Source organism: Plectropomus leopardus, chromosome 4, assembly GCF_026936395.1.
Source record: "Plectropomus leopardus strain MGB_pleo_1.0 chromosome 4, ASM2693639v1, whole genome shotgun sequence".
Taxonomy (NCBI): Eukaryota; Metazoa; Chordata; class Actinopteri; order Perciformes; family Serranidae; genus Plectropomus; species Plectropomus leopardus.
In genome coordinates this window covers 24,714,126-24,727,438 of record NC_142179.1, presented here as the reverse complement: position 1 = coordinate 24,727,438, position 13,313 = coordinate 24,714,126, and the positions used below count along the sequence as shown (strand labels likewise).

The window sequence follows — 13,313 nt, the reverse complement described above, 5'->3', positions numbered from 1 at the left end:
AACTAGCTTGCAGTACTAGCTAAGAGAAGAAGAAGAAGGAAGTTCTGTGTTTGAACAGCACTAGAGCGCACCCCTGGCTGCCCAGAGACAAAATACAACCAGTAGTTCTTCTTCCTTCCAACTACGTCACTGTCACGTCAAATGACAGAGCCCAATGTAAGAAGAAGGACAGATTTTGCAGCTGTGAACTGAGCTTTCTTAGTCAATATGACGACATTTACCATCAACACTGATTGGACATCAACATAGAAGATGGCAAATTTTCACTCTAAGCAGTCGTTGTGTCATGATCTTTTTCTTAACTTTCTGAGACCACATCACAAAAATAAATCATTTTAAGGGTATTTATGAAGCATTACCACAAGCTGATGTAACACATAAATGTATATTCACTACCTCTCTGTAGAATTCTCTGTCTGTGGAGGTGGAGGAGCTGCAGCAAAATAATCAAATTTCTCTCAGTGTGGAGAGAAAAAGAGGGACTTTTGGCAGACTGACTGTTCACTGGGCTGCTAGTGGCAGTCTGACAGACATTTACCCCACATCAGGAGTGGTGAGTAAACTTTGCCCTCCAATCATAATTAAGACTCATGACTGCACTGTATGTATGAAAATGATAAACAGTGACAAAATAATGTAACTTCATAAATGTGTGGATTCAAATAAAAATTTGTCTTGGTATCATAGGTAACGTTTTCAGAGGGCCAGTCGGTGGCCATCATCTCGCTGACTGTGATAGCAGATGGTGTCCCAGAGCTGACAGAGAGCGTCATCATCACTCTCATAGATGTCACCACCGTGGGGCTGCAGGACCTGCGACAGGCTGCAGTCATTGACAAGCAGCGGGCGCAAGCTCTACTCAGCATCCTACCAAATGGTTCTCCGTATGGGGTGATTGGATGGCATCTGGACTCCCAGTTCACACTAACACAAGAACCACAGAGTAAGAGTAGAATTTATGTCACAAGAAATGAATACATAAGATGTATGATGATTTGTCGGTGAATGTATGTTGTTACTGGATTATAGCGCAGAGGAGTCGTATTTTCTGTAATGAGTTTACATTATTTCTAACATATTCAAAGGTTTCCTTCAATTTTGGTCTCTCTTTATCCACGAAACAGTTGCTGTGAGTTAAGCTGTTTGCTGCATACCAATACCACTTTTTTTGGAATGAGTTTCTTAAGTAGCTATTACAGTAATCACACTTTGAGATTTACCGTAAAGGAGATCTGCTTTGATTCCAGGATGTGAAGTAATTTAGGATTTGTCTTAATCTGTATGTTGGAGGCCAGCCCAAAGTGTCAGAGAAGTCCAAGAGGTGGAGCAACATACCTTTATACTGTCCTTCAAATATTATTTAACTTGAATTGATTGGATTGTTTCTATTTTAGGTTGTTATTGGCATCTGCCGTGACATGACAAATCTTTATAAATATGATTTCAGTGCTGTGTTTTAACATTGGTGTGTATGTACATTCCCTTTTCTCCCAACCTGCAGGGGATTCAGTCAACGTGACTCTCTCTATAGTAAGGGAGCAGGGCTCTTCAGGTGAGGTGGAAATCCATTACCAGACCAGCCCGGCCATGTACCAGCCCCCGTCTAACCAGGCTACTGCAGGACAAGACTACACCCCCAAAGACAACACCATCATCATGATAAATGGTGCTACTGTGGCCCTTGTCACTGTCACAATCCTACCGGTAAGGAAAGAGTATTAAGTTCATGTGTCTACTTAACATGTGAAACCAAGAAAGCAATTATAAAGAAAAAACTGAGAGCATTAAAATACAATCAATCTCCCATCAGAGATAAGAGATAATACATGTTCTTGCACAATCTCATCCACAATTTTATCGTACACCTCCCACACACACGCCCATTCAGGCTGGTTATAGCAGACTGACTCCTGTTTCTGCCTTCAGGAGAAAACATACAGTGTAGTGTGACCAGCACTGTGACTGTCCAAAGATGAGCCTTTAAATGTCAGGCGTAGGCTGTTGCGAGAGGGATAAATGTAACACTTTCCCTCCTTTGTCTACTCCTGTTGTATGTATCCCGAAATAACCATTAACCTTCAATAAACTGTGCTTTCTCTCACCCTTTTTCCTTATTTTTTCCCCCACATTTGCACTTCTAATTATACATTTGTTTGGAAGATAGAAACAAGGATTTTATTTTTTCTGTTATTTAGTGTACATTTTCATCTGTGTATTCTAAGGATGACATCCCAGAGCTGGCAGAAAGTTTCCTGGTAAATATCACCGGTGTGGAGCTCATTGGAGGGTCAGTGGGAGCGGGCCAGCCCAGTGTGAAGAGGCCTGGTATGGAGGTCGCAGAGGTCACCATTCAGGAGAACGATGACCCTCGAGGGATTGTGCAGTTCAGTGTTTCTGAGGTTAGTGTAGAGTCATCTCTCTGAATTGGACATGAACATAAAAAGATGCATTAATTATACCAATATAAGAATTTATGTCTTTGATGAGGTGCTTAGAAACTTTATAGAAATTACTTCTTAACTGATAAAATATTGACGCATCTAAAAGACTAAATAGATTAATAACTTCTAATGATATTCAATCCTTATAATTGTTTTCGCCAGGATATCCCTGGAAGCATGCTGGCATATGAGTTACCACCACCAGACAACATCTTCCTTCTGTCAGTGGTGCGACTCGCTGGTACAACTGGAAGACTCGTCCTCTACTGGGAGGCTCAGCCAATCACAGCTGATCTTGATGATTTCAGCCCTACATCCGGGAACATCACCTTTCAAGATGGGGAGGCAAGTGGATATATTGTCCTTATTTGAAATGAACCCGCCTTTGATTTCACATCAAGCCTTGAAGTGAAGCTGTCCACAGGTTTTTATATGCAGCTTCCAGAGTTTCATCTGGTGTTTCCCTTATCTAAATTTTAGAGCGAAGCCACGATTGCCATCACCATCTTGGATGACGAACAGGTTGAGACTTCTGAGACCTTCAGAGTGAATTTGCTGCGTGTGATTGGTGGTGCTCGCCTTGGAGATGCGACCTTTGTAACTATCAGCATTCCACCCAACGACTCACCCCTCGGGCGTTTTGGATTTCAGGAACTAGAAGTGAGTCTAAATGACAATCTGTATACTTAGGGACACTTTTTCCATCAACAGATTTGTGGTCCACCAGGACTTAATCAGACTTACCTTGCTTATATACTGAAATCCTTCTAATGTTACAGTGATCCTTAATTTATGTACAACTTCCTATTCTACAGAGTATGATTCATTTTCATTCATTTTACTTTTTAAATATAACAAATAACCATCTCACTCAATTCCGTCTTAGGTTACTGTCAGTGAGCCAGAGTTTGTAGATGATCCTGCTGCTGTGGCGACACTAGCAGTGCTGCGTAGTTCGGGAGGTGAGGGCGCAGTAACTTTGAGGTGGCAGCTGGAAGACCAGGCTGCAGATGACCTCTCGCCTCTCAATGGCACTCTTGTCTTTACTGAGGTACAGTACAGTATGGGCTGTGTCACTGTCCAACCACAAATTGTTACATTACTATTTTGATTGAATTATTTAGTAGCCTGTAACAATAATATTGGGCATTATTTAATATTTTATGTATGTGTGCTGCAAATAGTGCATTGCTGAAGCCTGATATACTTTTCATGCTTTCCAGACTGACTCTGTGAAGACGTTTGTGATTAGAGCTGTTGCTGACACTGTGCTGGAAGGAGATGAGCATTTCACTGTCTGGCTGTTTCCAGCTGAGAGTGCTGCTGTCATTGATCCCTTAAATGGTTCGTATTAATGACAAAAACTCACACCCAAAGTGTGATGTACAGTATTTCCACTTTCGTGTTGCAGTAATCATATCCATCTTCCTCATCTGCCTTTCCTACCCCGGTCTCCTCATGTCCTCCTCTAGGCATGGCCACCATCACTATCAGGGCAGACAAGGCTGCCCTGGGGATCATTGGGATAGAGGAGTCCTCCAGGAACATCCTCATTGGAGAACCTCAGGGAGATTACAATGGTAGTGCAGTGGTCAGGTGAGATAACATCAAACTGTATCATGAATCTGGGATAACAGATTGAATTTCACTGCCTCTGTTTATTAATCAAGAATGTCATGTAAAATCCTTGTGTATACTTGTGTGTATCCCACAGCCTTGTGCGAGGGCCAGGTGTGTTTGGGGAGGTCCAGGTGTACTGGAATATCACTCCAGCTGTGGTCTCTGAGTTTGAAGCTATCTCTGGCACTGTGACTATGAGAGACAGACAGTCTGCTGCCACCATTACTCTGAAGGTACTAAAAAATCCACTTTTTGTCTGTATGTATCAGTGCCATGCAGAGTATACATATTGAAACCAAAATGCATCATAATAATGTTTTTTAAGTGCTCTCTACAAAGCGATTTTTGTCATATCTACCATCATGCCAGGTCCTGGATGATGAACTCCCTGAAGAGCGTCGTGAATACCAGCTTACCCTGACCTCTGCCACCTCTGGACTGGAAATCAGTCCCATAGCCAAACATGCCAGGATTATTATGGCAGCCAGTGACAACCCATATGGCCTGTTCTCCTTCACACAGCACAAGATCACAGCCTCCGAGGAGGAGGAAATGGTGAGGCTAACAAAATCAGACTTGTGGTGCCAACCCTACTCCCTATGGTGGAGTAGACTCATTGATAAATAAATTTTCATATTCTCTCTTGTTTCTGTTTTTTCTGCAGGTGAATATAACAGTTACCCGCTCTTTAGGCAGTCTGGGCAGTGTTTGGGCGACCTATCAGACCTCAGGCTATACAGCAATCAGTGGAGTTGACTTTGCTCCAGCTTCAGGGAGACTGCTCTTTACCCAAGGCCAGACCTCTCAGCATGTCACACTGTATATCCATGATGACAGTCTTCCAGAGGAGGCTGAGATGTTTTTTCTCAACATCACTGAAGTGGAGCTCGTCAATGTCAGGTAAAGTAACTTGATAAGTTGGAGTAATTAAGCAACTATTTTAGTTGGGATGTGTATGATAGCTTCAAAAGCTGGAGAGTGGTTGTTCATAAATGATGTTGCAAATAAGGGTGGAGAATCTATTATAAAATTAGTATAGCAGAGCCCCCATTGAGGCAAAATGCAGTGTAGATGAATGTAAAAGGTTTCATGTCAGTGACTCTTCATTCTGTGTCTCCCTCTGCTGGTCAGTGCTTTGGACTACACCATTAGGGAGTCAGGTCTGCAGCTGGACCAGCCTCCAGCTATAGGTGACATCTCTTCTGTTGCTGTGGTCATACTAAAGAATGACAATGCTGAGGGCATCCTGGAGTTCAGTCAGGATTATGTCAGCATAACAGGTAAGAGTCAAAGCGGAGGCAATCTGAGATCCATTTGGGAAGATATTAAAAGAATATTTATTGTTTATGAATCCATGTTTTTTTCTGTCTTTCTTCCTTATAGTTGAGGAAGATGTGGGCACAGTGTTGATCCCAGTGGTGAGGAGACGGGGATCATATGGATCGGTCTCAGCACAGTTCATTTCTAAAGGCCAGAGTGCAACCCCTGACCTTGACTATATCTTGAGGAATGGCTCAGTGATGTTTGTCCATGGCCAGAATACCAGCTACATCAATGTCACTATTATAGATGATCTGGACAGGTGAGAGAGGAAATCAGAAACATTAAAATAAATGTCTAGCTTGATCCCTAAAATGTTTAAATACATACTATATACTGTCAGCTAAATCAGTGCATCCCAAAGGGACTGTTCACCCTCAGATCAAAAATACACATTTAACTTTCACCTGTAGAGCTAGATATCAGTATAGATTATTTTGATGTGAGAAGCGGAGTATTAGAGATAGCTGCCATACAGATGTCTGCCTTCTTTCCAGTTTAATTAAACCGGGTAGTTCTTGGCTTGAGGTGACAAAAAGACATTTGATAAACTCAACAGCAATGTCTTTTTCCAGAAATCATGATCCAGGTAATCAAGATAATCATTCACAGATTTTTGTTAACAGTTTCATGGAATATAGTTTATTTCTATCCAACTACACCCACCAACCATATCACTGCACAGAAAAAGGCATGCGTCTACTCATTGACGAGGGGTTCATGCTCGTGACAGGGCGAGATGTAAACAGTAATGTCATCTTCGGCTGAGCTGTAACATTAGCTAGCTCAGTTATGCTAAGTGAGCTTGCAGAAAGTGCACACTTCCTTGTGCACATTGATAAAGCTGGTGGGTGTAGTTCGATAGTAAAAAAAATAGTTCCTCAATTTAACTGCTCACAAACAAGGTCTGTGAATGAACCTTTATAATGTGTTTTTTGTGCTTTGAGCACCACAAGCCAAGTGCCAGTTTCATTATATTGGAGAGAAGGCAGACATCTCTGCAGCCGATATCTCCAGCACTCTGCAACTCACACTAAAACTACCTTAATTGATAAATAGCACTACAGGTAAGAGGAAAATTTGTATTTTTGATTTGGGGCAAACTGTCTCTTTTACTTGGAAATACTTTAAGTACAAGTTAAATTCTAGATAAAAAGTAGCTGATAAATCACTGGTAATTCAGCAAAATGAATTCAAGACTATAATGAACATCGACATTATTTAATTCCAACTTAACACTGACATTATCTCCCGCAGTGAACATGCAGAGATATTTGAGATCCTGCTGGTTGGAGCTACAGGGGGTGCAGTTCTAGGCTCTGAACAAGTTACCACGGTAACCATTGCCAAAAGTGACTCTCCTAGTGGGGTGGTCCGTTTCATCAATGAGAGCCTAATCACTTTGGTCAATCCCAACTCCACTCTCAAACTCAGTCTTATTTTGGAGAGAGCTGGAGGCTTAGTGGGCAACGCAACGGTATGAGAAACAATATCTTCTGCCAGTTTATTCCAAGTGGTTGAACTTCATGGACATCAATTCAAATTGATTTTACCTTTTGACAGGTTGCTTGGGTCATCCGTGGCCCAAACAGCAGAGAGGTCCTTCCTCCATTCAATACAGACATTAGAGAGCCTGTGAACGGCTCCTTCTTCTTCAGGGATGGAGAGGAAGGTACACGCACCATAGAGCTGCGGATTCTCCCCCACGGAGAAGTGGAGGTGGAGGAGACATTTGTTATAGAGCTCAGCATTCTGTCTGGAGAGTTGGGTGTTGATTCTCAGGCTGGATCCATAACACTGATGGTACTTCATTGCATAATGCCTACAATGTTGCTTTCACCAACATAAATCAGTTAAGATTGTTGAAGGATTATCACAATTTGATTTCCCAAAGCACTTTTTGCTGAAGGAAATCTAATGGGATGTAACCCTCAGCACCATACTCACCCTAACTCTCTCCTGATGTGTTTTTGTCTCCCAGATCGAAAAGTTTGGTGACCCAAATGGTATAGTCCAGTTTACCAAGGATGCTCTTCGAGAGCGTGTCTACAATGAATCCACAGAAGCAGAGGGCCCATTCAACATTTCCCTGTTCATCACACGCAGAGAGGGTGTCATGGGTAGCATCACGGTAAGATTACATCAATATGCATTTTTATTTCTCATCAATCGATCATTTAATTTGGGGTCGCTATTAAAGTGTAAACACAATCGTGCTTTCTCTCACACTTCAGGTGCATTGGCAGATACGGAGTGACTCGGATATAACAGGTGACTTCCTAAGCTTAGCTGGCTCAGTGACGATCCCTGAAGGCCAAAGGGATGCAGAAATCGTCCTCAGTCTGATGCCTGATACAGTGCCAGAACTGGAGGAGCTCTACATTGTCAAGCTCACAGCTGTGGAGGGTGGTGCTACTCTGGATGCCAACCCAAACCTCATCAGGACACGCATCAGGTTTGTCACGATGGTTCTGTTAAACTTAATAACATATATTGACCTCTGGGTATCAAATTAACTCGAAATGTATCTTTCTCTCTCATCCTTAGGGTGCGTGAAAACGATGAGCCCCACGGCGTCTTTTCCCTCAACCCTGAGCAACAGTCTATAATGGTAGTAGGGTCAGATACTGAGGTCACCAGAGTTGTGTTCATGAATGTAACACGGCTTGCCGGGCTGTTTGGCAATGCTAGTGTGGGCTATAGGATCAGTGGAGGGATGGATGAAGTGATGGACATCGAGGAAATCCTGGGAGGACAAGCTGAAGGAAGGCTGTTCTTTACAGAGGGACAGGCCTTCACTTCTGTCACTTTGCCCATCAGCAGTCAGGTAAGGATGAGCTTGTTCAAATTAAGACTTTAAAATTATCTGAATGATTATAGAGGAACTTTTTAAAATACCATCTTTTATATTGTTTTTAAGCTACAGTTTAACACTCTTTTCCTGCTTTTCTCTCCGTAGGTGTTTTTGTCAGTGGGTGAGAGCTTCACAGCAGAACTTACTTATGTTAGACTGGTCAGTCCTATCCTTGGCTCTCCGCCTCGCCTCCTTCACGAAACCAGTGTTGCTACGGTGACTGTGCCAGAAGAAGCTGCCAACTCAGAGGTGAGTTGTGATTGTAGGTTTTTTCATTTATAGATATACTGTATCAGGAGAAATTCTTTTTTTAAATTGCTCCCCCTGCAGGGCACCTAGGATGTTACCTGCTACCTTGCTCAAAGACATTTCATGGATGTGTATGTCTCTGCTGCCGATATAATCACTGTGTCACATTGCATATCTCTGCTGGAGATCTCCATGAGGATCAATAAACATCCAGTTTATTTTTTTCTATTTCTTCAATTATTTCTCAGCCACCAGACACTAAACATGAGACCTATCTCACCATATTTCATTGGAGTCTCTTCCCTCTAATGTTGGTGTCATTTAAGCTTTCATATATTCTTTATTTCTGAGTCAGTTGTGAGTTTTTGACAGCACTGTTAGTACTCAACTTTTTCTTGTCAAGACAGTTAAAAAGTCCATGTAACACAGCAGAGACAATTTTTGATCCCGTCCTTGTATATCTCCTCGCCTCTTTAATTATATTTGTTTGTGTATAGCTCAGTGCTGTAAGAGACAGCAGTAAGCAACATGCATTTTAATTGATTCATTTCCAGGTTGATAGGTAAAACGGGCAACAAGATAACAGCGTCAATAACCATCTTCTCTCACATATGTTGTGCAGGTTGGCTTTGCCTCGCTGGCTCTGCAGGTTTCAAACATAGAAACAGGGACATGTGAAGCAACAGTGACTCGAACGGGGCTGTTTGGGGACCTCAGGGTGCAGTGGAAAGCTGGATATCCATCAGGGAAGGCTCCACCTGGGCTCAGACTGGGAGCTATCACCCCAAGCTCAGGTAAAACACCCAGAAAGAAAATAACTTCTGAAAAACTAAATTCTAGTGGTGTGGACTCACACATTATCTCAGACCTCTGGCATTTGTTCTTTCTAGTAATTTTGTGTAAAGTGATATTAAACAAATAATGTAATACATAACTTGACCCTATTGGAAGTGTTAATCATGTTTGCCTTTCCATTTGATGACTCATAAACTACATTTATTATTCCTGGACAGCAGTGAGCCAGACTGAGCTTTCATCTCTGATAAGATGAACTGTCCTCAAAGGATTTACTTATTTTTTCTGTTGATCAAACACTTGCAATCTTGCTTTCATACTTAGCAAACACTAACATGGACTAATGACAGCATGCATTCTTAATGTTGGTAATGTGCTACTTTCCTCATATTCAGGCTCAGTGACCCTGGCTCACGGAGAGAGGACTAAAGCCATATCTCTGACAGCGGCTGCTGATGTATCAGAGTTGGCTTCCTATGCTATACACCTCACTGCTGCTACCTCCAGCACTTCTGCAGCCAGCACTGTCAAGCTCAGGTAATGGTTTCACAGTGGTCTGACACTGTAGTAGACTGGTTAAGTTAGAAACCTGCTGCATGTTACATTAGTCATTTAGAGTGGGGGAGCCTCAGGTTTTTTTATTTTTATTTTTATTTTTTATTTGCACATCACCTGAGTTTATTATCCTCCCACTTAAACTATGTACTTGCTAATGTTAACTTTTCATGAATACACTTTACATAGATGTCGAATGTAGCCTCACTTTGATGTCTGTCTGCCTGCAGGTCGGGATTTACTGTGGCAGAAGTGGAGCCATTGGGAATCTACCAGTTTGCCCCTGACTCCCGCCAGCTTGTCATTGCAGAGGACATCCAAACAATAACACTTTATGTTCAGAGACTCTACGGTTCTCGCAGCAACAGCACCCACCTGTCCTATGCAACAGCAGCAGGCAGCGCAGCAGCAGGAGAGGACTATATTGCAGTGCCAGACGGCCGTTTGGTCTTCGACTCACCTCGCCAAACCAACGCTTCTTTCCACCTTTCAATACTTGATGACTCCCTTTCAGAGGCTGACGAGTACTTTCACGTCAACCTTACAAATGTTCAAGTCCTTACTCCAAACTTAGCTTGGGCAGATACCTCTCCTCGCCTTAATCCTCAGCACAGCGTGGCTACTGTCACCATCCTGGCTAGTGATGTGACCGGAGGAGTGTTGAGTATTGGACCTGGGCACGTGCAGATACCTGAGGACAGGGATGAGGAAACACAGCAGGAGCGGCGGGTGGTTCTGAGGGTGCGCAGGTCCGACAGTGTGGTCGGGGCTGTGAGGGTTCGAGTCCAAGCATATGGAGGTGTGTGTTTGTCTCGTGGCACTGCTTTAAAGGAATACTTCACCCCCAACTGATTATATGTGTATCAGTAACTGTGTTATGCTGAATTTGGGAAGAAAACTTGTGTAGTTTTCTACACAAATTCACTGTAACAAGGTAATTAACCGATATACAAATGATCATTCCAGGGATGACGCATTCCTTTAGTGCGATGCCGTAATGTTATATTGTAATTTATAATTGTATACAGTCCATAATTGTTACAGTTTTGCTTTAAGTTGTGTTGCTGTGCACTTTTATCCAGACGGAAGTACAACACCTCTTCCCTTCAGTGTGGACTCTGTTGGGACCCTCGCAAAGGAGGAACAGGACTTTCGTTTGGAGTCCACCATACTGTCGCTCCAGCCCGGTCAGAACGAGACAGAGGTTATCCTCCTCATCCTGGATGACTCAGAGCCAGAGGGACAGGAGGTATTCTTCATTTACCTCAGTGATCCAGAGGGAGGAGCGCAAATCGCAGACAGTCCATACCAGGAATTTGGGGCTTTTGCCAAGATCACCATCCTTGGTAAAACAATAAAAAAAGATCTTTGTTTGAATTTGCTGTGCATTGGACTCTATCATCTTTTATTGATAGCTCTAGATTAACCCCAAGGGTGACTTTTGGTTCTAATCAAATGGACCTGCAGACTTTCTTCTCCGGTTCCTTAAATGCCATTTGATTTGCATTAAGTCACTGCTACATTAGTCTCCAGCTGCTATTTTGGACCGCACTTCTCACATAATCACAGCTGTGGGCAGATTATTTGATTATTCTGCACGTCTGATTGATTACAGAATATATTATTATGTAATTGTGAGATTATGAGGAAGTTAATTTGTTCTCTCCATCTCTGTTTGTTCTTTCTATACTTCCCTCTGTTCATACCAGGGAGCGACTTCCATAACGGCATTGTAGGGTTTAGTCTTAATTCTCTGGTGGGCCAAGTTTTGGATGAGGATTCAGAGAACAGAACTGCCCTCCTCTATCTGCAGCGACAGGAAAATAGGTAATAAAAGAACATTTCTTTTTACAATTCAATACATAATTTAAAGTTGAGAAATAAAACATCTTGCCACTGAGATGCTCTCTGGTTTGTACTTAGTCCGTACCCTCTTTCTTTCTTTCTCCTTCTGTTCAGAGCCTTTGAGGATCTACAGGTCTTCTGGAGAGTGACTTTCAGCAAGGCAGCTCTAACTCTTGTCAGCAATGGAGTCAACCTAACCAGAGAGCTGGTGCAGACCTCAGGAACTGCACTGTGTAGGAGTGGAGAGATAGTCTGTGCTCTCACTGTGGAGGTCCAGGATGATGAGGTGAGAGATAAGCAGAGGCCCCTTGGGGAAAAAAAATCCATCTAGTCCAACAGTATAAGGATAGATTACAACATGGCTGAATAAAGATTTCTTTTTTTTCTGTGTATTCATAAGAAATGCTGTGGTACACTTAATTAAACAATCACTCATCTGTTTTGTTGTAGGAACCAGAGCAGCAGGCGTGGTTCTTGGTGGAGATTTATCAGGTCGGTGCTGGAGCCACCATTAATGAGACCACCCGTTTTGCCAACATCACCTTGGCAGAAAGCGATGATCCACAAGGCATTATGTACTTTGCCTTGGGCCACCGACATCCCATCGCCACCCTGACGACCACAAGGCTCAGTCTCCAAGTCTACAGACGAGCAAGCACAGCTTCAGTCACGTCTGTACAATATCGCACACTGGTAAGTAACAAACAGATGTTTGGTAAATAAGCACAAGCATACATCATAAATAGCATGCATGCATATACAATCGGGCACACATACAGAGTAAAATATGCAAAAACGTTCACACACATGCAGTGTGCAAATGCTTGAAACATTATTTGTAATTAGTTGAATTAATGTTTGTAACACTGATATTTGACTTGTTTATTGGCAGCATTTTTTTGTTCATTCAGGCTTGGAGGTGTCATTCTTTGTAGTCAAAACTAGATCATTATGATTCCAATTCTTTACAAGCTGAAATAAGATTTTCCTCAATTAACACCTGAACAGACACAGCAGACAGACAGACAGACAGATCTATTCGTACTCTGTCATTAGTTAGGCCAGTTCGAAAAACTTCATAACTTTATTATGTCGTGCTCTGCGCACTTTAGCTACGCACTATTATTGTGATTCACTTTATGATTTCATAGTTTATTTCTCACTTGTTTTTCTCTTGAAACAATCTTAGGAAATTTAGAAGCATGAACAGGAGCTTTTTATGCTTACGTGTTCTCATTTGGGACATTTCTCCAAAGCAGTTTAGATTCATGGCTAAATTCTACTTCTAATTCAGAAATACATTACATCAAAAGTATCAGCTTGGAGATTGTAGATTGTAGTTACTTTTCTTGTTTTCTGATTGTGGTCGTCCCTTTAACCAGTTAAACTGTATTATAGGTCATGGTTTATTTGATGTTGATGATGACCAGAGTTTCCTCCTCTTCTCACCTCTTTGATCTCATTGCCACCCTTCCTTGTCTGAGGCAGCCTGATTGAGATAACGCAGACACATGCAGTTCATGAAGAATTCACTGGCACTCTCTCTGTTTGATATTGGAGATCAAAGAGTGTCAGCTGCACTCAACAAAAATCAAAATCCTCACTGAGACACATGGCCAGGTCATCTGCTTTCA

At 42.3% G+C, this 13,313-nt stretch overlaps 1 protein-coding gene across 3 annotated transcripts in view; it reads left to right on the top strand.

Moving 5' to 3' along the window:
• adgrv1 (adhesion G protein-coupled receptor V1) overlaps positions 1-13,313 on the top strand; it is a 128,685-nt gene that overhangs the window by 51,705 nt on the left and 63,667 nt on the right. For all 3 annotated transcript variants that reach the window (XM_088076916.1, XM_042489006.2, XM_088076915.1), the window contains 27 exons: positions 407-553; positions 688-943; positions 1,502-1,704; positions 2,223-2,399; positions 2,604-2,786; positions 2,922-3,101; positions 3,328-3,492; positions 3,665-3,785; positions 3,914-4,037; positions 4,156-4,294; positions 4,431-4,616; positions 4,726-4,961; positions 5,193-5,341; positions 5,445-5,643; positions 6,639-6,858; positions 6,945-7,184; positions 7,363-7,512; positions 7,616-7,836; positions 7,929-8,208; positions 8,341-8,484; positions 9,107-9,278; positions 9,675-9,816; positions 10,065-10,633; positions 10,917-11,180; positions 11,544-11,661; positions 11,794-11,965; positions 12,130-12,372. In XM_088076916.1, coding sequence (XP_087933042.1) covers positions 407-553; positions 688-943; positions 1,502-1,704; positions 2,223-2,399; positions 2,604-2,786; positions 2,922-3,101; positions 3,328-3,492; positions 3,665-3,785; positions 3,914-4,037; positions 4,156-4,294; positions 4,431-4,616; positions 4,726-4,961; positions 5,193-5,341; positions 5,445-5,643; positions 6,639-6,858; positions 6,945-7,184; positions 7,363-7,512; positions 7,616-7,836; positions 7,929-8,208; positions 8,341-8,484; positions 9,107-9,278; positions 9,675-9,816; positions 10,065-10,633; positions 10,917-11,180; positions 11,544-11,661; positions 11,794-11,965; positions 12,130-12,372 — 5,400 coding nt within the window. The remainder of the gene's footprint in view (positions 1-406; positions 554-687; positions 944-1,501; positions 1,705-2,222; positions 2,400-2,603; positions 2,787-2,921; positions 3,102-3,327; positions 3,493-3,664; positions 3,786-3,913; positions 4,038-4,155; positions 4,295-4,430; positions 4,617-4,725; positions 4,962-5,192; positions 5,342-5,444; positions 5,644-6,638; positions 6,859-6,944; positions 7,185-7,362; positions 7,513-7,615; positions 7,837-7,928; positions 8,209-8,340; positions 8,485-9,106; positions 9,279-9,674; positions 9,817-10,064; positions 10,634-10,916; positions 11,181-11,543; positions 11,662-11,793; positions 11,966-12,129; positions 12,373-13,313) is intronic.